The sequence below is a fragment of the Pelmatolapia mariae genome, linkage group LG14 (genome assembly GCF_036321145.2).
Source record: "Pelmatolapia mariae isolate MD_Pm_ZW linkage group LG14, Pm_UMD_F_2, whole genome shotgun sequence".
Lineage (NCBI taxonomy): Eukaryota > Metazoa > Chordata > Actinopteri > Cichliformes > Cichlidae > Pelmatolapia > Pelmatolapia mariae.
This window is the reverse complement of record NC_086239.1, coordinates 7,876,331-7,903,434: the sequence shown is the minus strand read 5'-3', so window position 1 is coordinate 7,903,434 and position 27,104 is coordinate 7,876,331. Positions and strand designations below refer to the sequence as shown.

Sequence of the window (27,104 nt, the reverse complement as noted above, 5' to 3'; positions counted from 1 at the left end):
AAAACTTCTGTAAAATTACAGAAAGATTTTATAGGAGTTCTTCTATAAAATCTTTCTGTAATTTCAAATAACTTGAACATATTGTGATTTATCTACTACTTAATTACTTTGGTGAAGTATATTCACGATAGAAGTCTTTATCTGTAGGGAAACCTGTAAAACCTATTAATATACAGTTAAATGTCCAAAATTGACAGCTTCCTTTACATTTTCCAAACCTGTCCAGTGGGCCGGTTTACGGTGTCTGCTAGGCTGATTGTGGCCCCCAGGCCTTATGTTTGACACACCTGTTTTAGGGTATTTGTGGGACCTTAGGCCAATGTAAATACCAAGTTGATGTTAAATTCATTTCTTATAGGTAAGAGCACAACTAATCGAAATACTTAAGCAGTTAACTAGCTAGACAATATTATGTCTATGACATAAAGAGCAGTGCATGGGCCTACTAGAAGTTCAGGGAATGTTTGCTTGTGGGGACTTTGATATCACATCCAAACACCTGTCAGCAAAGTGAAGATTGATGGTGAAAGAAAACACCCCTGCAAGATAGGAATGCTTAATTGTCTGCAAAACTGTGCTTCAAACTAACAGTGACTTAACATTCCAAAATTTTCAGTAGAGGAGTGCTTTAACTAATCTGCAGTGTCAGCATTGCCACCTATAGAAGCACACACTCATTCAATAAATACCTGCAGATGTGTGTGGATGCTGGCATCACTGCATCATCCAATCAATAACTTTTAAAGATAAAAAACCTCTCTGATTAAAAAAACCACTCATTCCCTTTTGTGTTGCAGTTTTCCTGCTCTATGCTGAGCTGCTATTCTTTTTAAACTTACCAATGCAAGTTTGATTTTTGAAGTCATCTTTATAAATGGCCCAAATACAGCTCTCTGCACAAATGAGATGCAGAGACAGATAGTGTCTTGAATAAAATCACATTCAAGACACTATCCTCTTTGGTGTTGTGTCAGGGAGAGCATCAAACATGCAGAGCTGCCAGCTGTGGCGGTTCCTTATGGAAAGGGAGCAGCTGAAAGTAGCTTACGTGCTTGCTTTGTAGCCTACTGTTGAATATTACATAAGTTACATACGATTAAATAAATGATTCTAATTTACAGTCAAAGGCATTTAACTACACTTCTTATAGGAGGCAACATGCATTGCTATTGCTGGTCCAGTAGATGGGGCAGTCGCGCTAATCTTTTGACTGGCTTTACACATTTGTTAAGTTAGAGAAAGAGTGCTAAATTAAAGCCGGAAACCCATCGATTTTTCGTACCGGAAAAAAAGAGAGCTATTTTTGTTCTGACGTACTTCACTCTTTCATAATTTGTATTCACGGTAGTTATTATCCTGCTTAAATTCACGAATTAGAAAAAAACGGCATATCTAAAAATAAGGCACACAATTGATGCCCTCGGTCATGTGCGTAATGTGGCAGGATATTTGCCAGGCCATTTTTATTTTGAAAATTCCGACAGGAAGTCGTGCTGTACATCGTCTCTGACTCGACGCCGGTCTCTTCACGCTGTCCACAGTCAGTCGTATCGCGGACACAGAAGCGCTGGATTCAAGTGCTTGACCCTGTTGTCCGTGGCTCTGACAGCGTCAGTTCTTCCAGGTAAGGAAAACAAAAAACAAAATATTCATTTGTTGACGATTGTAGCTGTTCGAAAGTGTGCAACTAGTGTTTCCTTGTTCGTCTTTTTTGCAGCGAGTCGGATTGTTGATGTGGCAACTTAATGTATTCATGCTTGGTAACACAAAGCTACGCTTTAACATGATAACTTGCCCTTTTTCCAGCGCTTTGAAGCAACAGGTATAGACGAATAAAGTGAAAGGAAGTCGAGTCACAGTAACCCTGATAACACTGGCAACAGTACTGTGTTGTCCATAAAGCTGTCAGTCAGCGGGACTGCTGAGGGAACATGAAAGATTAATGAACGCGAGCTAGCTAAATGTTAGCTAACTAGTTGACTAACGCTAACAGACCCTTCTGTCCCGCGTCTCTCAAGTACTTTCATTTTTTTCTGTTAGTTAAAGCGTGACTCCAGATAACTCGAATGTTATTTGACTCCTTTATTTGGATTCTTTGAGTTCCACGTGAAAGCAATGTGCAAAGTAGCACCCCGTTAACTTAAAATAGGAGTCCCTTGTTCATTAAAAAAAAGATAACAAGCATATGGATTAAATATAATTTAAAAACTCTACTGCTTTTTTATGTATGCCGAAACATCCAGTAGACACCCCCCCCCCCCCCCCCCCTCCAAACCCTAAAATGCAGTCATACTGAGTTATGTCATATACCTAAAAAAGGGGCGATTCCAGGAAACCTTTAGGTGGGCTCAGCTTCTGATCATAATGCCCATGCGTAAAAGTGCCTTGCAGTAATATTAATTGAATATCCTGTTTGCAAAGATTGTCGACCATTTTTACATTTGCAAACCATAATTTAGGTGGTTAGACATTACAGTCTTGCCTTAAAACAGTCTCATTAGTTGAATGACCTATTGCAGTTTTTAAGTATAATTCAGAATGAATAATCACAGATTTCAGTATAATACATTGGTTTTATGGTGGACTCTTTAGTTATTGAACCCGGGGCAAAGGATCAGCTATGTTTACCAGACACCGTTTCAGTCTCCTAACCACATGCAGTAGAGGTAGTCCACCAAATCATCAAGAATTTAAAGCAGCATTACTCCATACCGACTGATCCATATTCATTTACAGCAAAATTCAAACTGAATAAAGGCTGCTGCTGGTCAGTGAACAAATAATGAAGCCAAGTGTGACCAGAATAAGAACAGCAATCTTCAATATGCTGAAATAATAAAGTACACAAGCTCGCTGGCTGGTAACTAGCAATAAGCCAGAGGACTGATGGCTCGGGAGGCTCATTCATATAGCTCATCAATAGCTTAATATTCATTAAGCTATTTAGAGAGCAAATATGCATAAGCATACACTTTCTAAGTGACAGTGATGCCCTGCATTTGCAAACCAGTTTGCACTTTTGCTCTGTTTCAGGCAAAGTGTAAATCTGCACCACTGATTTGTGTGATTAAATTTTGTCTTTGTCTTTCTTCTGCTGCAGCAACCAAAGTCTGATTTATTAATGACAAACCAGCACTAGATGCATCATGACATCAAGAACACTGGACAGTTAAATGTGTTTTCATTCTGTCCCATCTCCAGTCGATGAGTTGAAAAATGATCACATTAGATGACGATTTCAGAAAAGTGTCTTAGTACTACATCTATGTGACAGACAAATGTAGTTGTCTGGTGTAAATTCACATCAAGCGAGTGGACCTGGTGTTTTCAGCGCCCGCACACGCTGTCCAGTTAGCCTGAACCGCTTGGAGTATTTCCAGCAGAGACAACACATCTGATGCACGCTCAAATTGATTCTCCTGAAACAGTCTGGAGCTTGTGCCAGAATGGCTCAGCTGTGCTTTCGCGAGGTGTCCATTCATCAGCGTTTGTTTCATATGGGCAAATGTATTATATCTGTGAACTTCATGACATAAAGGGTGGAAAACCTTTATCTGCTGATATGTTTGAAATATTTGAAATGTTGTGAAGCACAAGGAGAAACAAGTTTATTGCATGAAACTTTCAGGGATGTCAGGCAAAGGTAAAGATACTGTTTGACATGAATTCCCTGGCTCTGTGTCCAGACTGCAGGGGATTGGACTTAGTCTGGATGGCTGACGGACAGGGGCGCAGCAGACCAATCACATGATCACATGACAAGATGCTGGCTCGTAACCGCTTCCTCCTCCTGGTGGTGGTAGGTGGAGCAGCGCTGGCCATCCTCAGCCTGAGCCTCCAGTTCTGTAAGTATGGTGTGTTTGAAGTGTGATGTCTGATTTTTAAAGGTCATTCATGTAATGAGTGAAGTGAGTGATTTGTTTTTTTTTGGAGGGGTCGGGATCATGGACCATTTTTTTTTTTTTTTTTTTTTAAATTTTGAATTCTTGTTGCTATTAAAGAAACACTGAGGTATAAACTAGTGTGTTTTTTTTCCTGCTATTTCCTCTTAAGTTGCTTCTGTTATTTTTTTCTTCTGCTTGTGGTTTTGTCTTCACACATGCATATCCTGTCATTGCTGTCCCATTCAGGAGACCCCATTTGTATCTAAACAAAGCAGAATTCCCCATTGACTCTCTATTAATAACCAGCAGCACCAGTAGCCCTCTGGCGATGCTCTGTCGCCCTCACATCTGCTGTGGAATGTCTAGGTGAACTCAATTGTGTCTTTTCTCAATCAAGTCATTGTTCAGCATCCCCTTCAGGTATTGTCTAGATAGCATATCCCGGCCGGCCGCAGTGAATGCAAGGAAACCACCGCTCTGTAAAAGGAGACAAGCTTGCCCCGCTCTGGATGTGATTTGCAAGTCGTGCTGGTGAGAAAAGGAATATTGCTGCTTGATGAAGCAGATGGGGTGTGGTGAACAAATTGCAAAGCTGTTTTGCGCTGGCTTCATGAAAACCCCTGAAGCAGCACAAGTGTTAATAGCGACCGCAAGCTTGTGTCTGGACGAGCGTATAGGATTAGACTGCCATAAATCACACTCACAGGATTATGCTGGTATTTTGGACTTTAAAATCTCCTGAGCTGTCCTTCATCAGCTGTTTTAACATTTTGTCCTCGTATAAAAAAAAAAGTCAAATGTAAGATGGGGTGCTGAAATGACTGTATTTACTGCTCCTTTATTATTCCTCATATTTTGCCTTGAATGACACAAATTTGGAGTTTAATCTTTTGGAAAATAATGCAAGAGCAAGCTGGCTGTGACTCTTGCTCATCTAGTGATTGCACTTTGGGACCTTAAATCCAGACTGTTTTTCTGTGCCTCTCTCCCCTTCTCCCACATAATAATAAGTGGTTGAGCATGTTGGAGGAAGCTGCTGTATAAGTTAATATTAATGCCATGCTATCAGTCTCATGCTTGTCTCCTAGACTGTAATTTTCTTGTTTGTAAAAGTGCCAGACACCCCTCTATAACTCAAAGTGTATTTAAAAATGTTATAAAGTGGAGATGGACTAATATATCAGCCAATATCAGCTTTGTTGACTGTGTGTTAGCAAATGATATGACATTTAGTGTTTAGTTGAATATTTTTTATAATGGTCATTTCATTTTGTTTTCCCACAAAAAAACAGTAGAAAACAAAACTAAACAAGCAAAAAGACACTTTTTTTCTTTTTAAAGGTACAGTGAGTAATTTGCTGAGGTTCTTTGATAGACAAGAAGAAAGTTGTAAGCATAAATATACATTGATTAATGTGTCTTCCAACAAACTGATGCATTCTTGTTAACTTAGAATTATTCTATTGAAAATATATAGGAGCGGTCACCAGTTTGTGGAAACCACCATGTTGCTCGACCATCTGGAATACAGTAACTCAGTTGGATATCAAAGTTCCCCAATATCTGGTTTTATTTTGTGGTTAGAGACCGGGCACATGCATAATACGCCTTTTAATTAATTCAAAGGTTTAATATTTATACATGTATAATTTTCTCATTATGTCTTTCTCCATGTCCTCATCATCTGCCTCCTTCACTGCTTTCTCTCCTTCCTCATGTCCAATTCATCCTCTCCACCTCAAGCTTCATCTCTTGAACTGAACTCAGAACTCTTAACACATAAAAACATGCATCAACATGCTTGCTTATTTTGTCAGAATTACATACGGTCAGCAGATTGGACATGTGGCCCTCCTGTCTCTGGACACCTGACAACAAGCCAGCTAAACAACAATAACAACTGCTTATAGGCTAACATGACGCCAGCTAATATTAGGCTTGAGTGTCCTAAAATCACACGTATCTTCTGATAAACAGTTTGACTACATTCTCACATCGTATGATACTTTATGCACCAAGTGTCACTAAGATTTTACACAGTGTACATTTAATATTGGGATCAGCCCAGAATTTTACATTCATGTCATCCTCATTACTTGATATCGTCCTTTTCATTGACAGTATTAAATTCACTGGTTTCTTAGCTAATAGGTAGTTCTTATGGCTTATGAGGACTTGAATTTCAGTGTGGGATTGCAGATGTGACCCATAATTCAGTCAGTCAATGCAGGCAATTCCTACACAAAGCTACATTGATCTAATAATGTTCAGCCCAACGTTTATACTGGTGCAGAACAGCTGGCCAGAAGCAGTGCAGAGGTAAATCGACATTCGTCTTGGACAACACTTGGCACATATGAGTATCAGGTCTCTGCTTTTTGAAACATTCTTGCTAGCTTCAAAGATCTGAACATGAAGGAATACAAACATGGACTCACTGGAGGAATCTCACTGAAGGTCAAGTCAGCAACTTAAATCCACAAACTCCTCAGATAGCTAACTAGAACTATTAAGATCAATCAGCAGTATGTCAGGCTAACTGGTTTACCAGCATATCCATGGCTTAGTCTTATGGCAGTCAAATGAATGGTTGAATTTGTAAACTATACAGTGCTATGGTGCTTGTGCAGATGTGCCAGATTACTGGGAAAGAACAAAGCATGCCATAGAGACCAGAGGAAAGACAACCACCAAGACAAAGATAGACAAAGCACAAATTACAGCAGCGTTATAGTTGGGAGGAGTGCAGCAAAACACAGTCTGGAAAAAAAAGACCTGTAGTTAAGCTCACAAGTAGCAATCCTCCCAAGAGCACTGTTTATGTTTAAAACTGCCCTCACAAGCCTTTTTTTGATCAGTAATACTGCTGAAGAAAAGCTGCTGTCATCATTTATTCATCACAAATAGAAAAAGAATTGAGCCATTATCCAGAAAAAGCATGGTAGGAAAGCATGAGGGATTTTCTCCTCATGTTTAATAGATGGTCAGCTTCTGTTTTTGTTTCACTTTTCTGCTATTGCTCGGTAGCCTGTTCATCTGCTCCAGTGCTGCTCTTCCGTCTTACCCCCAGCCTGCTTTTAAGAAAAAGCCCATCCTTATGTTTATGGTTGTTTGTTGACCATTACGGTGAGAGACAGAGTGACTGAGGATTATTGATGGCGAAGTAAATGAGCCTGTCTGGCTCCAGGCTACCTCAAATTAAAACCAATACATGCTTTAGAGCACGGCAGGCAAAGGTAGGGGAAGGGACTGACAGGGAACTCCCAGAGGACGGTGATGACAGTGTTCAGGGGCACTCCAGAGAACTGAGAGTAATCTATTTTGAGATGTAAGCAGCAGTAGTGAAAGGAAAGGTGATGCAGAACTTTGTGAGAGTCAAGCACTTCTAGGGTGTCAGATTCTGTGAGAGAGGACTGCCATGGGAGGATATAAAAGAAGAAGAAAGGCAGGTTGTCTGTGAGGTTTACACAACGATAAAAGAAAGTCCCATAAGTATAGCCTTCAAACAAAGTGCTGTTTGGATGGATCAAAAAAGACTAAAAGCTTCTTTTCAGTGTTTTAACAGGCACGGGCATCACTTAACTTTTTTTTTACTTTGGAAATGATAATCTACCAATGAGTGTCCTTAAGTGTTTAATAGGCATACCTCCAAGCACATGTCAAATTCCTCTCTCCACATTTCTCACATTCCTTCCCCTGCAGTCACTACCAGTGACAGTGATGGTGTCTGAGCAAAATCTGGGTATGCTTTTGAGCTACCAGTACATGCAATGAAAATGCTTTGGAAAAAAAATCTTGTAGAAGGGATTGTACTCAACGGCCCACTTGGCTTTCTGAACATTTCTGAACAGCTGATTCTGCTCTATAATTTCTGTGGTCATTGAAGTTCCACTTAAGAAACCACACCTTCATCCAGCGTCTATAATTAAAGCATTCTCTATCTTTTTGTTCTTTTTATATTTATTCTCCAAATAATTATTTTCCAACCATTATTAGCCCAAATGTTGCAACAAGAATCTTGTCATTTCAGTCCATTTCCAGAGTTGCTGGAGCAAAGCTCACCAAAGCAGGAAACAGTGAACTATGACTCCATTGTTCATGAGTCTTAGTGTGGTTTTCAACACCATCAATCTCGATATTCTCTTAGCTGGAAACCAGCTGGAAAATATGTGGTCTGGCTCTGCTAGCCTACCTACATCTTAATTATTTAAGGTTAAATATGGTGTGGCTCAAGGCTCTGTTCGTGGTCTTCTGTTTTTCTTGCACTATATAAAAGTGTTGCCCTTTTGCTATGGTAACCTGCTGATCATCATTCCCTGAGAAGGAAAACAGAACAAATAGAGTGGAAGTCATGGCTGTATGAATACAGTTGCATTACAGTTGTGGTGTAAGAAAAGCTTGCAAACAAGTAAAAGTCTTTCTTCTGCTGGAAATCATAATTGAAATGCAAAAAAAAAAAACCCCAAAACAAACATCAGTAATGGAGTCAGTAATTATACATTACTAACAGCAGCATCTGCAAAGCTGGCACTTTTATTAGTAGACCAAAGACAGCTGTTAGCAACATTGTCATTTTTATCTTCATGTAAAGAAGCTGCCCATAGTTTATCTCTTCACCTGCTATTTTTGCACGCATTTTATGAATGAAGCCTGTATGAAGCGATACCATCTCTGTGATATCACATTCACGTTACACTATGACTGAACACAATGCAGCTAAAGTCTCGGACCATATCATTTGCATCCACATGATGATATCTTACAGTACGGGCATCTCTGGATACACACATTCCACACTTTTCTTCTACTTATTCTAGACACGGTTGGTTTTCAGAGGCTCTGTTATTGGTTTATAACAAGTGACGCCCTCCAGAGCTGAAAAATGAAGCTAACGCAGAAGAAAAAATAAAAGCAAGTTAACAGACTGGTATATGAAACATTTTGGCCTCTTTGAATAGTTTTCCCCTTTATAACAGCTTGTTCGTCTGCCCTTTATGTTCATTATTGTCAATTGGTTATAGGCTTTCAACATGTATTATAAAGAAGTCATCGGACATGACTACAAGGTATGCAACTGAACATATCTATAGACGTCTGTGACTTTTTTGGGGGCATATACAGGTCCTTCTCAAAAAATTAGCATATTGTGATAAAGTTCATTATTTCCTGTAATGTACTGATAAACATTAGACTTTCATATATTTTAGATTCATTACACACAACTGAAGTAGTTCAAGCCTTTCATTGTTTTAATATTGATGATTTTGGCATACATAACTCATGAAAACCCAAAATTCCTATCTCAAAAAATTAGCATATTTCATCCGACCAATAAAAGAACAGTGTTTTTAATACAAAAAAAGTCAAACTTCAAATAATTATGTTCAGTTATGCATTCAATACTTGGTCGGGAATCCTTTTGCAGAAATGACTGCTTCAATGCGGCGTGGCATGGAGGCAATCAGCCTGTGGCACTGCTGAGGTGTTATGGAGGCCCAGGATGCTTCGATAGCGGCCTTAAGCTCATCCAGAGTGTTGGGTCTTGCGTCTCTCAACTTTCTCTTCACAATATCCCACAGATTCTCTATGGGGTTCAGATCAGGAGAGTTGGCAGGCCAATTGAGCACAGTAATACCATGGTCAGTAAACCATTTACCAGTGGTCTTGGCACTGTGAGCAGGTGCCAGGTCGTGCTGAAAAATGAAATCTTCATCTCCATAAAGCTTTTCAGCAGATGGAAGCATGAAGTGCTCCAAAATCTCCTGATAGCTACCTGCATTGACCCTGCCCTTGATAAAACACAGTGGACCAACACCAGCAGCTGACATGGCACCCCAGACCATCACTGACTGTGGGTACTTGACACTGGACTTCAGGCATTTTGGCATTTCCCTCTCCCCAGTCTTCCTCCAGACTCTGGCACCTCGATTTCCGAATAACATGCAAAAGTTGCTTTCATCCGAAAAAAGTACTTTGGACCACTGAGCAACAGTCCAGTGCTGCTTCTCTGTAGCCCAGGTCAGGCGCTTCTGCCGCTGTTTCTGGTTCAAAAGTGGCTTGACCTGGGGAATGCGGCACCTGTAGCCCATTTCCTGCACACCCCTGTACACGGTGGATGTTTCTACTCCAGACTCAGTCCACTTCTTCCGCAGGTCCCCCAAGGTCTGGAATCGGTTCTTCTCCACAATCTTCCTCAGGGTCCGGTCACCTCTTCTCGTTGTGCAGCGTTTTCTGCCACGCTTTTTCCTTCCCACAGACTTCCCACTGAGATGCCTTGATACAGCACTCTGGGAACAGCCTATTCGTTCAGAAATTTCTTTCTGTGTCTTACCCTCTTGCTTGAGGATGTCAATGATGGCCTTCTGGACAGCAGTCAGGTCGGCAGTCTTACCTATGATTGCGGTTTTGAGTAATGAACCAGGCTGGGAGTTTTTAAAAGCCTCAGGAATCTTTTGCAGGTGTTTAGAGTTAATTCGTTGATTCAGATGGTTAGGTTAATAGCTCGTTTAGAGAACCTTTTCATGATATGCTAATTTTTTGAGACAGGAATTTTGGGTTTTCATGAGTTATGTATGCCAAAATCATCAATATTAAAACAATGAAAGGCTTGAACTACTTCAGTTGTGTGTAATGAATCTAAAATATATGAAAGTCTAATGTTTATCAGTACATTACAGGAAATAATGAACTTTATCACAATATGCTAATTTTTTGAGAAGGACCTGTAGACGCTGACTTTTTATGCCAAAGTATAAAAATTGTTACAGCAAAAGTCACTCTATCCTAGAGTGTATCCTATCCGAGTGTCCAAAACACCCAGCATTGGTAGACCGTGGACAGAGTAGGCATCATTCCTCTGTAGCAGGAATGTCAAACTCCTTTTACATTACCCACTTTAATCTTAAGTGGGTCAGCCCAGTGAAACTTCCCTTTCTGTCATTCTAAAGAGGTTTCTCTGCAGTTTAATCCTAGTGATGTGTTAATATAAGATAGTAGTATATACATGTTATAAAATATAGACTGAAAAAACAGGAACTTTTATGTCATTTAATTGTTTATTAATTACTTTGGTGTAGTATGGTCATCTGAGCGGTTTTTATAAGTAGGAGAAGCTGTAACGCTTGTGAAAATACAGTAAAAAGTGTCAAATGTTTGCCCTCCTTCACATTTTTCAAAGCAGTCCAGTCTTTGTCAGGCCAATTCTGGCCCCCAGGCCTTACGTTTGACTCCCCTCTTCTATAGGCTGTTAAATACCCCAATTCTTTCATCTTTGGGCTGAAGGAAGAACAACACTCGGTGTATAAATGCTCAATCAACAATCTCTTTATTCCATACAACACTTTGAGCATAAAACGTCCGAACGGGAGATGTGGACAGGAGGGTGTCCGCCAGATCTCGAAGTGTCTGACCGTTTCTCACATTCTTATAGCTTCAGCCCCCCTCCAAAGTCATAAAACCTAAACATCCACATTCTTTCTCTCTCAGTGAGCCTAAGTTATGACCTTGGCTTCCTGTGCAGTATGTTCTATTCTTTTCTAATCAGACTAATAAGGCCATGATTCTCTGAAAACAGTATTTCTTATAAATCAGCAGTATAATGCATCAAAAAACAATGTAATTCATTCACAATAAATCAGCAGTCTAATGTAATACAAATCAGTCTAATAAATCTAATAGTTGTGCAACCTAAAACTACTTAATGATTTCACAATCTTTAATTAGGGGTATAACGTGGCATAAGATAATATAATAATCTCACAAGGCTCAACTGAGACTAGCCTTTACTGATAGTAAGAGCCCATCAAATACAGGTGTTGCCCTTAAAAAACATTCATTACATTAGGTGGATAGAAAATACGGAACATACGGATGTGGTGTTTGAGTGTTTGCTGTGGGGCTGTTTAGTCGCTTGAAGTAAAACAGGCTGATGTATTTTGATGAGATTGGATTTCAGAGTAAGAGTCAGCTTGCTGCAAATGCATGACAAACAACATTTAGACGGGTATTGAAAATATGACTTTAGAGAAGATGTTCAGCCTTTCCTGCCAACATTCAGATGCTATTATTCATCCTCAACAAAACGGCTCAAAATACTGCAGAGCATGATACGAATAGATCTAGTGTAGTATAGATATGCATTAAAGACAAATTGTGGTGCAGCCTACATTTTTAATGCAAAGCTATTCAACTGTCAAGCATACTAAATTAAATGGCTTCACTAATTATTAAAGTGGCCTGTTGTAGACTAACTGTCTGCACTGTTCAGACATATTAGCTGGAAGATAGAATGAGAATATTCCCTCACTCTATCCATCAGCTTTCTCTAGTGCTTATTTTATGCCAGGTTGTATGAGCTGAAATGCATCCCAGCATGCATTTTGCCAAATGCAGGCTTCTGGAACAGTGCCAGTCTGTCATAGGCGTAACACACTGACAGACTACCACGCTTTACATTACCTGTGTGTTTCATATGGTTTATGACCTGTGGGGCTTTTTGCCCATGTGGTGTTGTTTGTTTGGCCCAGCGTTAACACACTTAGTCAAGCAAGGAAGAGTAAAAATCGCCACAGGTGCTGCAGTTATTGTCCTGTGAAGTCAAAGTAGTCCAGTCTCAGTGAGTAGTATAGATTACATGTGATTTTTATCATAAATTGTAAATACAGAAAAATCAGTCTTGTGCATGCATAGCCTAATTTTTTTTCTGGTAAATCTTTTAACCATACAGATTCATTTAGAGCTTTTGAACTGTGGCGGTCATAAAAATCATCCAGCAAATCATCAGTGTGGTTCAGTTGCTAGAACATGGCAGCTGTGCATGGCATGCTAATGGCATAACCTAAGTACAAAACTAAGCTGATTAGGTTGTTGGTATTGATATTTAATGTAGATGGATGTAGACATGGACATGCATTTTGTCCTGCAGCCCTGAACTCTTTCTAGGACTTAGCTGACAGAGGTGGATGTAAGAGATCAAATGAGGTATCCTGATGATCTTGATGATTGGCCTTGGGGTCTTGCATCCCCAAGGCCAGCTAAACCAGACCGTAGGTGGAGTAGAAACCTAACACTCATATTTGCATTTACCTATGATTTAGCATTTCCATGTTTTCTGTTTGTTTTCTCCAGATGGTTCAGTTTCCACTAACATTTATATAATAATTCTAACCAAAGAGCTGCTGTGCCACCTTAATGACAAAATAAATCCGACCAGATACCAGGTATTAAAAGACTCAGATCTATATCGGGTGCAATCAGGAGCTTATGGGTGCTTTTGCTGTAACACTGACCATTAGTGATTAATGAAATGCGAACCACGAGGATGTTAATCTGTTTCGTCCCTGTGGATTGTTTGTAAAGCCACATAGCGCTGCCTCCTCCAGCTGTGAATGATTTCATTCTTGATGAGATTTTCTGTCACGAGTTGTTCCATTCGTGTTCACTAGACATAAGGTGAGGATGCAACAATTCCTGGCTGCCTGCAGCTGCTCATTATGTCTGTACTATGAGTCAATATTTGCTCCATCTTTTCCACTGGGCTTTGGTTACAGCAGTGCTGACAGTACAGTGTGCTCTCAAGTTGGGTACTATAAGTGGGCACCCACCTTCTTAATTTGAGGCCAAGCCACATTCTCTGAGTATCTTTATACTTCCATAATCACAGCGGTGCTCTACTTGACACAGATGTGTTTGTGTGCATTTTTGAGGCAGAGCCGCCTGTTTGCCTTGAGGTAAAAATCAGGCTGCGTGTGTTTATAATGATGGCCTCACACATGCTCAGAGGTGGGAGAATTAACAGGGCAGACTGTTTAGCTTTGAGTTTGTGAGTCAGGATGTGTGTATGTTTGCATGCTGTCACCTTTGCTGAAAACACTCAGGTAGTCCTCTTCTCAGGTCTGACGGAGGTGGAAAGAGGTGGAAGGCATGTTAATCGAGCCACATTTAGCATGTCTGCATGAATTTGTTGTGTCCCGTGTGCGTAATGCTGTGTTTGCCGTTTCTGTGTATGCACGTTACAGTGTTGGGCAGGGAGTGACAAAAGCCCCATTGTGGAGGCAACTGTGACTGAACTGGCCTCCAAATGTTTGGTTTGTCCAGGCAGACGTGTGTGTGTGTGTTGCTGGGAGGTGGTGGTGGGGGGGGGATAGCAGTGTATGGGGCACAGTGAGTGGAGGAGGACAAGTTATGGTAATGAATGAGCTCCAGTGTGTGCAGTCAGACCTCGAGCTACTGAACGGTCGTCAAAATGCTCTCCACTCGTGTCGCTCAGCTTGTCGTTTTTCTCATTTGTGGTGAGTTTATGTCCAAATTCAAAACTTTTCATGAAGACTTTCATTTTTTATTTACCAAGACAAAGACATCAGGCTTTGTCTTGGTAAATAACTGTTCTTAGATGTTCTTGCTTGTTCTATGTTCTAAAAGTCTACCAGCTTTTCTAGTATTTGTGTACTACAATTCTTAGACGATGATTATCATGACAAACCTGTTAAGAAGCATTACCAAACACCTGTGACAGATTGTGCTTTACGTACATCAGCTGCACAGATTGTGTGTGATAATATTGTTGTGCTGCTGAGGGAGATGTGAGATATGGCTCCATTCAGCTACTTTTACTAAAAGCAGAGCTGTTTGTCTCACTTTTGAAATATTTATTGAGTGAACTATTGTGTTTTCCTTTTGATAATATTTACTTCTAAACCTAACTGAGTGGAAAACTCATAATGCACATGCACAAAAGTAAAACAGAAAAAAAGGGATTTAAAAGATACTGATGTTGCGAGTCAGAGTTTGTTCTAAAACCAATAAAAGCAAAAGCTCAGGCGCTTTAAAAACAGCAGCCAAAGCTCACATTTGAATAGCTGGAAGCAGCGACAGTCTGGGTCTTTCCAATTGATAAATGCCTTTAAAGGATTATTTAAATCGGGTTAAGGTAATAGGCAAGATTTAATTTTGCACATGTGCACAATGGTTACATTGATGGGCCATGAGGATATTTAGTGTCCTTTCAGAGCGGGACATTATAAAGTATGGAGTCTTTCACAGACAGCTCAGAATGCATGTGGCAGTTAAACAAATGGAAAACATGATCCTTGGAGCAAAACTGCAAGGCAGTTCATTTGTGTAGTACATTTCAATAAAGTGGAAATTCAGAGGGCTTTCTCAGGGTTTAAAGGTATTATGGTAAATATAAAGCAGGCATAAGGCAATCTGAAGTTACTGTATAAAAAAAGGTGTAAATACTAGTGTGAAGTACAAACAGAAGTAAATATTTGAGCAAACTGTACGGTCTTCATGAGCCCCGCTGGAGACAAGGCGCTGTGTAACATTGTTTACACTCTGTTGTTGTTTTCAGTCATTTCACTCTGAGAAATGAAAACTCATTAGGTCTTTTATGATGAGGCAGACAGTGGGCCTCTCTTTTTCTTCTCTGCAGCAGGATGTAATGTTTACACAGTTGACTTGCCAGCCTGGATTTTGTGTGTGTGTGTGTGTGTGTGGGGGTTCAGCCTCTTTTTCTTCAGGGTTGGATCCATTTAAATGATCCTTCCAGTTCCCACTGGCGCTCCGCTCTCTTTGGACCATTTCTCCTCAGGTTCACAGGTCAGCCAGTGCCTAGGCAACACTGTGGTGGCAGTGAGGGGGTTTTAGGATACAGAGCTGTTGACATGGAGATGAACTGAGATGGAAATGATTTTCTCAGATGTCTGTGTCTTGCTACTCCATTATTTTGTGGTTTTACTTTTCTCCTCTATTTACCATTAGATGAAAACCTTTTGAAACTTGTGCTGCCAGGTTTTAGACTCCATCTTATTATTATTACTATTATAAGAAGGTACCATGATGGCACCATGTTCAGCACTATATATTTCCCTGTCAGCTGGCAGGACCAGGTTACTGTTGTGAGCATAATTGATATCATAAAGTTGGCTTTACAAGAAATACCCACATCCTGCAGGGACCCACGTAAGCATGTCCACCCCAGCTACTGCCAAAAATAGAATCCAGTTTTATGGAAAACACTTGAAATGTTGTACACACATTAATGAAATAGTAAAGTCCCATGTTGATCCCTGGGCAGAAGACAAAACAGTACTATTTAGAGTTCTAAGCCAGTGAAGCTGCTCACTATGATGCTTTAGAATGATGTTTTTCAGTTTTCCTAATTCTTTCATTTCTCTTTCTACCTTTACTTTTAACTTAAAAAACATATATATACTGTATTTCTACCTGTTCTCATGCCACTTTGTTTCTCCACAGTGAACCTGATCCCCACCACACCGATAGTGGAGGAGCGCCCTTTCCATGCTGCAGATGGAGGTGTTGGGGTGGCCGTGGGGAAGAGCAGAAAGCGAGTGTTCCCACAGCCTCACACCCAGGAGCCCAACCCCATATTTGAGGCTTATGGGTACTGCAACATTCCCAACCGCACTGAACAGGCCTGGGAGGGTGAGACCTGCACAGTGACACAAAATCTGATTTAAACAAACTCTGGAAAAAAAACTTAATGCTGTGTGTGATTGTGAGTTTGGTTATGTGAGAGACATATTCTTGAGGCCGGCTCTCTCTTTGCATGAGTCAGAAGCAGATTTGATGGACAGCACAAAAAATGCTTAATTTAGTAATAATGTCAGCTTTAGTGTGTCAGGGCACGAGGGATGTGTTAATTTTGGAGACGTCACTTCTCCTGGACTGCATCATCTGTAATGCTGCAGCTCCATCTCACTACAGCACAGCTCTGTTTCTAGCCTGAGGCAACCATACAAATATCCTGCACTGCTTGAGATGAGTTACACAAGCAACCGCTAATTCAAGTTTTCACTGTTTATCACTGCGTGGTAGTTTCTCTCACTGGAGGAAAATAAATCACGTTCATCATAAGAACAAGAAATAATAAATAATCATATTTTTTTTAAAAATCTCCCAAAAACTTGTTTAAAACAAGAACATACGTTGTTATTTATTAGGTACATAACAGACACTGGACAATCACTAAATACCGATTTTCCTGTTTGAGTATGCAAATAAATAAGTGTAATTTTGCATCTTAATCAAAAATTAATGTTCTTTTTTATATTTTTCTTTTTTCCACACATACTTGTGGATCGACCATTACGGAAACATAAAAAGTATTTTTGCTACTTATAATTGTGTTGTTATAGCATCTGTGGCATGAAGCTAGATTTGACAGGCACTGTGCATCCAAAGTTATTGACATGCGTAGTGGTGTTTTTTTTGTTTTTTTTTTAAGGTGGTGTAATGTTCCCAAGGACACACACTCATTTCCCTGCATCTCCTATCTTCTGATTTGACTTTTAAATAACTCACTTACACTCACAGTCATGCACTCACAGACAGTGCTCCAATTTCTTTGATGTGTCTCATGTTGCTGCCAACTCCAGCCTTAGTTGATGCCCCGAGCAGAGCACTTTTGCTTCAAATTGTCTCAAATCTTGTGATATTTTTTGTATAGTTCTTTTTACATTTGCAAATGTGCACTATATGCTAACTATCTCCACCCTCCATTTGGTACTAGGTTAAAACAGTGAACTTTAAAACTGAAAATATTTCTCCCTTGTGTGTCAGAATGAGTAAATTTTGGACTATATAACAAAAACAACTGAATGATAGTTGGGGAAACAGCTCTGTGGAGATTGCCAGAAACTCTACGGGAGATAATTTGATGTACTTGTCGCTAAGAGTCACACTTTGTAAAGTGATTGCATTGTTGATAGAAAAAAAATGAACATACCTGCTCTAATTTCTTATCATCATATGCCTGCTACATCCTAATCTAACCACAGTCTTGATGCTTGGATAAGTAATCTGATATCTGCTAACAAAAGGGAGAATAATGGTGAATAATAAAGTGGTGCCTTTTTCCACCGCATGCATTGGAACATTGCTGAAGATGGTCTCCTCTGACAGGTCACAGTCCTGCTGACTACAAGCTGCTGTCTGTCCATGTGATGATTCGCCACGGTGATCGCTATCCGCTTTATTCCATTCCCAAGACCAAGCGACCCGCCATTGACTGCACCCTGTCCACTAGCAGGTACACCCACGTTTCCCATTAGATGAACAAATACAACCTGCAGCATTTTTCATTAATCACATACAGTCTATAGACAGAAGTATTGGACCACACATATGTATAAAATCAAGCATCAAGCCTTGAAGTCTTCCTTTACAAACATTTGTGAACAGACAAGTATTCTATGTTTGTTGTAACATGATGCTACAATAAACCTCGAAATGTTTTCTGGACTGATCTAAAAGCGGAGCGGAAGCTTATTAGTGTGGTGTTTTACTCTTTTAAGAGAAGGGCAAGAGCATGAGTGGCATAACTAAAGTGTTACATTGGTTTCTACAGTGTGAAAATGAAGGCTTTGTGCCCACTGTTTTAATTAAACCAGATCGGAGAATAGTGCTTCCTTAGCGGTAACTATCTCCCAGCTATGAACTCTGGCCCCCTTTGTCTAATGGTTGGCAGGAAGACCTGATGGGAAGTGGGAGAGAGTGAGACACCAATTACTGAACCAGGCTTTGATATCCTCCTACAAAAACTGCTGGCTAGATAACAGCTGTCAGAAAATGAGCTCAATGAGAAAGCAGCTTTAGATTATTTTTGTGTGATGTTCAAGAGCCTCACAGCAATTAATTTGCATCACACTTGGTAAATCAGGACCTGTATAAGCATTAAACATATGAATACCCCAGACAGTCGCTTGGTTTTCCAGTGATTGCAGGCGGCAGGACAGAAACTCCCTATAGAAATGCGTGGAAGCACGCACACATACACACACACACGCACACACACAGAAATTAATATTGTTATCTTCCTTTATTCATTATGCTCCATTCTTCAGACTTTACAGTGCGTCTGCTCTTCCCGGCTCTGCAGCTCAGTCAAGAGGGGCTAGACAAGACTTCCTGATAGGAAGTTATTAAAAGCCAGCTTGCCCCTGTGCTTGAGCTTCAGAAGAGGTCTGCTTCTGTGTGGTTGTGTTCACTTCAGTTATTGCAAATGCACGTCGCTATGGCAGTTTTTCTTGTTATTCGGTCAGATGGGTTTTGTGCACTCACACTCTGTGGGATTTTGGACCATATGGTCAATAAATTCTCTGTGACCGGTCCTGTGTTTGGGCTGTGTACCTGGCTTCAGATTCAGTCACTTCTTAACTTAATTCTGCACCAAGCTTTAAAGCAGCAACATCAGCTCTGCACATCTGGACAGCGCAGGCCACATGCCAATCTCTCAAGCTGAAACAAATGGTTGCATTTCAGATTAGTTAGTTGCAGCTGATATGCAATGAACATTTGATTATTAAATATAAAGCGTCGCTCTGGTTTTAGGTGGTTTATGATCAAGTACCTGCAGGAATAGAATAGAATAGAATAGAATGCCTTTATTGTCACTATACGGTTGTACAATGAGATACAGAATAACAGCGTTCCCATCAGGCGGAGTGGCAATTTGTTTTTAGTGCTTATTACTGAATATTGACTTTCAAAGATTTTTGCTTTGTCTTTAATAAAGTAGTTCTCTACTTAGACTGTATTTTTACCACATAAGTTCATTCACAAAGACATGTAGAGCCAGATATATCGGCCAATATTAATTCTTTGATGATATATTGGTGTCTACAGTGAAATTTAAAATGAGTAAAGAAGAGATGGAGGAAACACCCTTCCACCAGGTTATTGGAGTTTGTCCTTCAGAGGCAGGACTTCCCTGTTGGCAACTCTACAAAATCAACAACCAACTGATCTAAGCAGAGTCGGGCAGAGCATAAACAGTAATCCATGACTAGTTGTGACAGAAAAGTAAGAATATATTTAAAAAGCACTGTCACATCATCTTAGTAATATGGCCATGCCCATAGCAAAGCTAGCATATAGCAGCAGATTTTGGATTTCATGCATTGTCTTGTTGTTTGTTGTTGAACTGCCTTCACTGTGGAAGAATTTAGTGTTATTTGTATTCAAGACTCAACTTGCTAAATATCTCAAATTGCGCCACTAGCCTAACTTCCGTACATTGTTAGTCCAACTGTGTGCAGTGGTACAGTACACAGTGAAACTTTCCTCTAAGACCATGGTGCTACATATGACATATAAAAGACAGTCAACACAGGACTACATAAAGTCGAATGTTCAAAAATTGCAAAAAAACCCCAAAGATGGTGCAACACCAGACAGAACAGAGCGATACAGACCCAAGACAGTGCAGTCACAACAGTGCAATTAGAAATGTGCAAAAGACTGTGTATTGTGCAAAAAGTCACAATACTCAGTCTTATACTATAATACTACTACCAACACGGAAGTGTCCCATTATCGGAGTTTCCATCTTCGTGTTTATCGGTCTGAGAGCATCACCACTCTTCTTGTTTTGCTGCTGACCAACTGGTCCTGACTAATCCTGACTCTTCCTGTCTCATTACATCACGTTACATTCTCCCTGCTGGCTGGAGTGCTGTGTGTTTTGCTGTTTTGAGGTCCTCTGTATCATTCAGTTACACCCCTCTGAGTGGATCTCTCTTGATTTTTCTCCACCTCCACCGTCCTGGTTTGCAGATGGTTAGTCCTTCTGATCTTGTGAGCTGCTGTGAGCTGCAGGACCACTCTAAGCAGGAGGACGACTGGTTCTTTGCTACGGAATCATCAAAGCTAATACATATTCACAGAGGAGCAACTAAAATACAGAAAAAGCTTCACGCACACATGTATACATACCAGCAGACTGAGATAGAAGCTCTTTAAATGTAAAGTTATGTACAGAAAAGCTTGCACAAAACTGCCTGGTTCTTATCTTCGCCAGTGTGATATAGCAGCCAGTGACAACACTTTACAGGCCCAGGAACAACTTCTTATGGATGCAGTGCTTCTCTCTCATGTCCATAATTCCACGGTGCCGCTCAGGCTGCCCAGGAACACCACAGAATATGATAAAGTCCAGCATGTGTAACCTGATAAGCTGAGAATGGACAGGTTTCCTAACCATGCTGAGTTTGCTGATAACAACCCTTTGATTGAGAGTGGGCATTATTTAAAAGGTCTAGACACTAAAATGCTACAATAATTTCCTCAGTTTTATTTATGTAGGATTACTTTGTGGGGAAATAGATCATGCTGTGCAAAGTTCAGCATTATAAGGGGCATTTTAATGCTTATATATATTTAGCTGTACCATCAACTTACTCTTCTATCGCCACATATTTTGCATCTCCGTCAGTGCCGTCCCCGTTAATATTCTGTGTAAACACTCACCTCTTTTCATTTTTGGCTGTAACTAAATGACCATCATGACAGTGTGTTTTATTTTTGATTGCCATGTTTTCAGTGTCAGTCCTCAGTCTATTTAGTCCCAACTGAAATATCTCATCTGTTAAAGCTTTATGAATAAATACTCCATCCATCCATTTGCTTCCGCTTATCCTTTTCAGGGTCGCGGGGTGCGCTGGAGCCTATCCCAGCTGTCTTAGGGCCAGAGGCGGGGTACAGGTTGCCAGTCTGTCGCAGGGCTAACACATAGACACAGACAACCATTCGCACTCATAGTCACGCTAACATCTTCTCATGTTTACAACATGGTTTAAATTAAAACCATGTTGTAAACATGACATTTTTATGGCTGAATTTTGGCATTTTTAACCTGAGAGGTCATGGGGATTGATCCACTTGTGAAGCAAACTCCAACTTCAGCTTTGTTTCAGGGGGGTGGACACTTCCTTGTTGGCTTCGGTCCCAAACATTGCTGCTTGGTTGGTCACCACTTCAAAATTCTTTTCAGGTGTAGATCTCAGAAAGATTCATAACCTAGCTGAAATGCATTTGTCTTGCTTTGATGAGTCTGTTGTGTGTCTTGGTTTATTCTGGTAATAACATAGGTAGTTCTGTTTTTATTTAGACCAGCATGTAATTACAAGGATCTCAACTAGCATATGCCTAGTGCAGGATCCTTACAGAGAGCTCAGCAGTGTGTGTCCTTGTGTGTGTGCGCGTCTGTGTGTGTACCCTGGCACCAGCTTGTCGACCCACTGTCTCCGTCTGTGGTTAACTGAGCTCTTTCAGCAGGGAACATCTCTTCTCTTCTTCTTCTGCTTTTTCTTCTTCTACCAATGCAGTCTTTGTCCAGGTTTTTGTCTCCCTGAACCAGTCATCCGATTTGCTTTCATCCCAGCTTTGACCACACCATCTCATTCTCTTTTTTATTTACCCCCACCCCCTCCACTCATGCTACCTCTTCTTTCCTCATCTCTCCATCCCTTCCTCTCGCCACACTAATCTTTTCCCCCCATCCCATTCAGTGATAATAATCCCTGCTTAATGTAATTGGGCTGTGTAATCTTTGGTTAGCAACAATCAGCCTAATAGACAGCCTGGCTGGCTCTTTGTCTGCACTAGTGTCCCCATCCGCTGACATCCAGTCTCCCAGTGTAGCCAATTAAAATATGAATTGTCTCAAACTCCCTACAGCAAACTCATCAGTTGATGGCACCGAACTGGAGCACTTGTAGGCACTGAATAGCACATATTCAGTATCGTTTAAGGGAGTATTAACTTGTGATAATGCAGAGAAAGGTTAAATGGTGACAACAGCTGCTGATGCAGCATGATAGGAAAAGGCAATAATGATTAAAAAAAACTAAGAGGTTAGTGCTGTGAAGCCTTTGTTTTGGCCCAAAAAAAGCACAAACTACCCGTTGTCATCATGCAATTGTCCTTTGTAATGTAGCTGCTGGCTGTAGCGCTGCGTCACAACAATCACAGGCATGATTTAAGAGTAATGACGGCTCTGTCTGCGTGTGCGTGTTTTTTTTTTTTTTTTTTTTTCTTTTTCTAAAACGGCTCATTCCCGAACCAGTATGTAATCACTATGGAAACTGTGTATGTGCGCATGACCCGTTTTAATCTGAGTGAGCTGAACTGCAGCTCGCTCAGATTTGTTATATTAAACTGTAATCTTCAATCATCTCTAATCTACTACAACTTGGATTGCTCCTCTCGCTGCCCTCATCCCTACGTGTTTGTGCGTGCTTGTATGCGTGCTCGAGTGGGTGTTAGGGTTTGTGCGTGTGTACATGTGTGCATTTCTCCCAAGGCAACAAATTCTTTCATCTTTTTATATCTCCATTTCCCGTATTGCCTCCCACACATATTGAACCGTGCTGCTGCTGCAGAGCAGTGTTGTGCTGGGGAGACACCTGGTGGTGAATGTGGGGAGTGGCACCACATGCTGCGACTGATGATTATTTTCGTTACAGGTTATCTTATCAGCTTTGTTAAGATTTCTAAGATGGCAAATGACAATTTCATCATTTTTCATACCCCGGTGTGATGTTATAAGATTATGTAAATTGTATAATACAAAAATATCCTCACATTTTGGAAGCGCGCTGTACTTTTTTATTTTTTTTTGTAAATATAATGCAAACATAATATTGGCAGGGCAGTGAGAAGGGCCTGGTTTGAATCCACCATCCTTTCTGTGTGGAGCTTGAATTTGTTCCCCGTTTCTACGTGGGCTCTCTCTGGGTACTCTAGGTTTCTCCCACAGTCAGACATGCAGTTAGTGGGGTTAGGTGTGAATGTGAGTGTGAATGGTTGTCTGTCTCTCTGTTGGCCCTGTGTGGCAATCTGTCCATGGTGTGGATCTGACTTGATCTGACTGACTTGAATAAGTGTAAGAGGATGGATAATACTAGCAGGCTTCATAAAAATTACTGCAAAGCCTCAATACTTAGACTTAAGTGATACATTGGCTTGCTGTTTCAGCCTTCACCAAGAAGGTCCTTGGTTTGAATTCACTGGCCCTCTGGGACCTTATGGCAGCTTTGGTTCTCTCCGGTCCACAGGGAGACTCCCACAGTCCAAAGACGCATTAGGTTAACTGGTGATTCTAAATTAGCCGTAGATGTGTGTTGGTCCTGTGGTAGACTGGCAACCTGTCCAGAGTGTACTTAACTTTTTGTCCCATGACACCTGAGGGAGACCCTGTGACTGTGAATTTGATAAGGAGAACAGTGATGGATGTTTCAGCTTTACGAGTGTTTCATGTTTTGAGTGACAAAGCATTATTATATTAATAGCTTTCTTTAGTTATTGTATTATTCCTACTAATTTATTAACCTTGAGGATTTTATAAACAATACATTATGTAAGCCAGATTTTCCATTAAGATTTAAAAGGGAGTATTTGTATTAGTTTTTATGCATTTAAAATCTTTTTGAGTGGACAACAAACATAAGCAGGATTAAAATGAGCAAACATCATGTTAGCAAAAAGGTTAGACACTCAGGGGTCACACAGCTGCCTACCAATGGTTAAAGCTGAAATTTGAACAGGAAGTTCTGTTGAAAGGTTAGAAGCAGTTTAGAGAGTTAACGTTTGCCTTTGCAATGCTGCGTTATATGGTGTAATGACATGAGCTAAAGGTTATTCCACGTGTGGATCTACTGGATGACTAATTTAAAAAAAATAAAAGCAGCTTTAGTAAGAAAACACTGAGTAAATGTTTAAGATTGAGCACAGTTTAATTAATTTGTCCTCACAAATAGTGCTGTACACATTTGCTTGGTAAGTGGAAGGTTGTTGGTTCAGTTCCAGCTGGAGACACAAATCCCCTGTGGGGCTGTGTCAGGAAGGGCATCCAAACATGCAGCACTGCCCACTGTGGCGACCCCTTGTGGCAGCAGCCGAAAGTACCTATAAACAGAACTATTTGAAACAATTAATCACATTCAAATACTCTGCTACTGTTTGTCAGCCTTTACTGAACTTGATTCGGGTATTGTGTAGAGTTGCTGAGAATGGAGCTCTGCTTGGTTATTTAGATGCTACATTGAAGTCACTTATGATTGAAAATATTATGATTAGTTTGAAATATTGTAATTGGACATTTTAAGTCCTAAAATGATTTAAACTAATTTATCATCATTTGTCAACTGTGACACTTCTGATCAATTTAACGATGTCTTTAAGATCAAAAAGCTGATCTCCGTTCAGAAACAAAGAGCAGCTTTTAAACTGTCACGTATTTCAGCTGTGTGGGGAAACCACATCCACCTGAGCAGCAACGCAGGCTTAAGTTTGTGTTATGTGAACATGAGACCATGGATTACATCTTTAACCCCTCGTCTTTTCTTCTAACCCTCAGGAAACCCTCCCACCCCCTGCTGGACTCCTTCATCCATCACATGGGCCTGGGGGGTCGCGGCCACTGGGAGTCACCTCTGGGCTCGGTTCCTCGTCTGCCCAGCCACAGTGCCTGTGAGATGGGAGAACTCACGCAGACAGGTGACAAGAGCAGTTGAACCGAACTCTTACAGACATTGTTATGTGTTGAGTACTCACATAATTTATTCTACATCATTCATGCCACATTTCATTTTCCCATCGTTGTCCAGGTGTGGTGCAGCACCTTCGCAATGGGCAGCTCCTCCACCACGCCTACAAACAACACAATCTCTTCTCTTCTGATTGGTCGCCCCGTCAGATCTGGGTGGAGACCACAGGGAAGAGTCGCACTCTTCAGAGCGGGCTGGCCTTCCTCTACGGTTTCCTTCCGGACTTTGATTGGACGAAGCTGACCGTGCGTCACCAGTGGAGCACGCTGTTCTGCAGCTCGGCCTGCGACTGCCCTGCCAGGAACAGGTACCTGGAGGAGGAGCAGAGGAGGCAGTATCAGCTCAGAGCGGCCGATATTGAACTGGAGAGAACTTACATGGATATGGCACGAACTTTGGGTCTTCCCACTCGGCAGCTCCGAGCTGCAAACCCCATAGACTCCCTGCTGTGCCACCTGTGCCATGGCCTTTCGTTCCCATGTGTTCCCATAGGGGATAGTGGCGCCGGCGGATGCCTGACTATGGAACAGTTTGCCGTAATCCGACGGCAGCAGCTGGACGATGAGGTGGACCGGAGGAGAGCGGGGCTGTACCACAAATACGCCATCCTGGCGATGTATCCCTACCTCAACCGAACCGCCGCCAAGATGGAGCGGATCGCTAAGAGCAGCGAGGCTGGTCGTCAGCCTCGTTCCGGGGGCGAGGAGGTCTTCACTCTCTCTTCAGCCCATGATGTCACAGTGGCTCCATTGCTAAGTGCCCTGGGTCTCGAAGAAGCCCGGTTCCCAAGGTTTGCAGCAAGAATTGTCTTTGAACTGTGGAAAAGTCCCCCGACGATACAAGGCCAAGTAAAAAAGAGAGGTGGAAAAGGTGAGAAGTCAAAGGCCAAATACGGCGAAACATTCATCCGGGTGCTGTACAACGGCGAGGACGTGACATTTCACACCACCTTCTGTCGCTCACACGACCGCCACATTAGCCAGCCTCTCTGCCCTCTGAAAAATTTCCTGTCTTTTGTTAGGAGAGACATGTTCAGCGTTGTCAATGCCACCTCCTACAAGGAGGCCTGCTACAGGCGCCCTGGTTGACAGACGGAGAGGAGGGCGACTGAGTAAAGCTTGATGGCAGATGGTTGTACTTTCATTTAGAACCTGTTTTGAAGACGGTGTACTCTTACTCTGCTCGTAGTGTCTCCACATTTTATAACATAGTCCTTTACATTTCTGAGCATGAAGTGTGACACAATCACACACAACATGACCTTCACTTTATAACCTTTGTACAAGCGTACCATCATTTTATAAGGATCTGTTCTCGACTCTGTCTGTACAACACAAACAATTCAAGGGAAGTTGAACAGCACTCAGCCACTTTATTCCAACATTCCATGACAACTTGAAACTGCAACATTTCATTATTTCCAAATGCCTGTAAGAAAGAGGAATATTGAAGCTGGAAATACTATGATGGGAATATTTTGTGTATAATGTATTTCAGTCAAAACTTTGGGCTAGTTTGAGCTGTAGAACTCAAGATGACCAAGTTTTGTTTTAACATTTAATCTTTGCAGCAGGCTTTGTTTTTAGCAGTAACATTCTGACACGTTGCCATGCGTCTTTTTATTCTTTGCTTCATTCAAATTGTTTGCGGTACTTAAATAGTGACAGTTTGGTGCTATTAGTAATCACGCCCCTCTTCTCATTTTGGTCTTTCTACTGAGTCTAATAAACGTTTTTCCGAACAGACGTACGTTACTGTAAAACACAAGCAGTAAAATAAATGACGTCATGTTTTAATGCTCTGTTCTCTTAGTGGGTTTTTTTCAGCTATGACCCATTTGGTTTAGATTTTGAATACTGAATAAACAAATAAA

General features: G+C 41.0%; 1 protein-coding gene across 2 annotated transcripts; it reads left to right on the top strand.

Moving 5' to 3' along the window:
• The first annotated feature begins 1,513 nt into the window (after positions 1 to 1,513).
• Positions 1,514 to 27,104, top strand: pxylp1 (2-phosphoxylose phosphatase 1). Of its 2 annotated transcripts, XM_063494059.1 has the most exons (6): positions 1,514 to 1,624; positions 3,687 to 3,845; positions 16,140 to 16,328; positions 17,808 to 17,934; positions 25,042 to 25,181; positions 25,292 to 27,104. In XM_063494059.1, the coding sequence occupies exons 2-6, from the start codon at positions 3,764 to 3,766 to the stop codon at positions 26,317 to 26,319; spliced, it is 1,566 nt and encodes a 521-aa protein (XP_063350129.1). In that variant the 5' UTR covers positions 1,514 to 1,624; positions 3,687 to 3,763; the 3' UTR covers positions 26,320 to 27,104. The 2 variants fall into 2 exon arrangements, with proteins under 2 accessions (XP_063350129.1, XP_063350130.1); XM_063494060.1 differs by lacking the exons at positions 1,514 to 1,624; positions 3,687 to 3,845 and adding an exon at positions 14,061 to 14,173.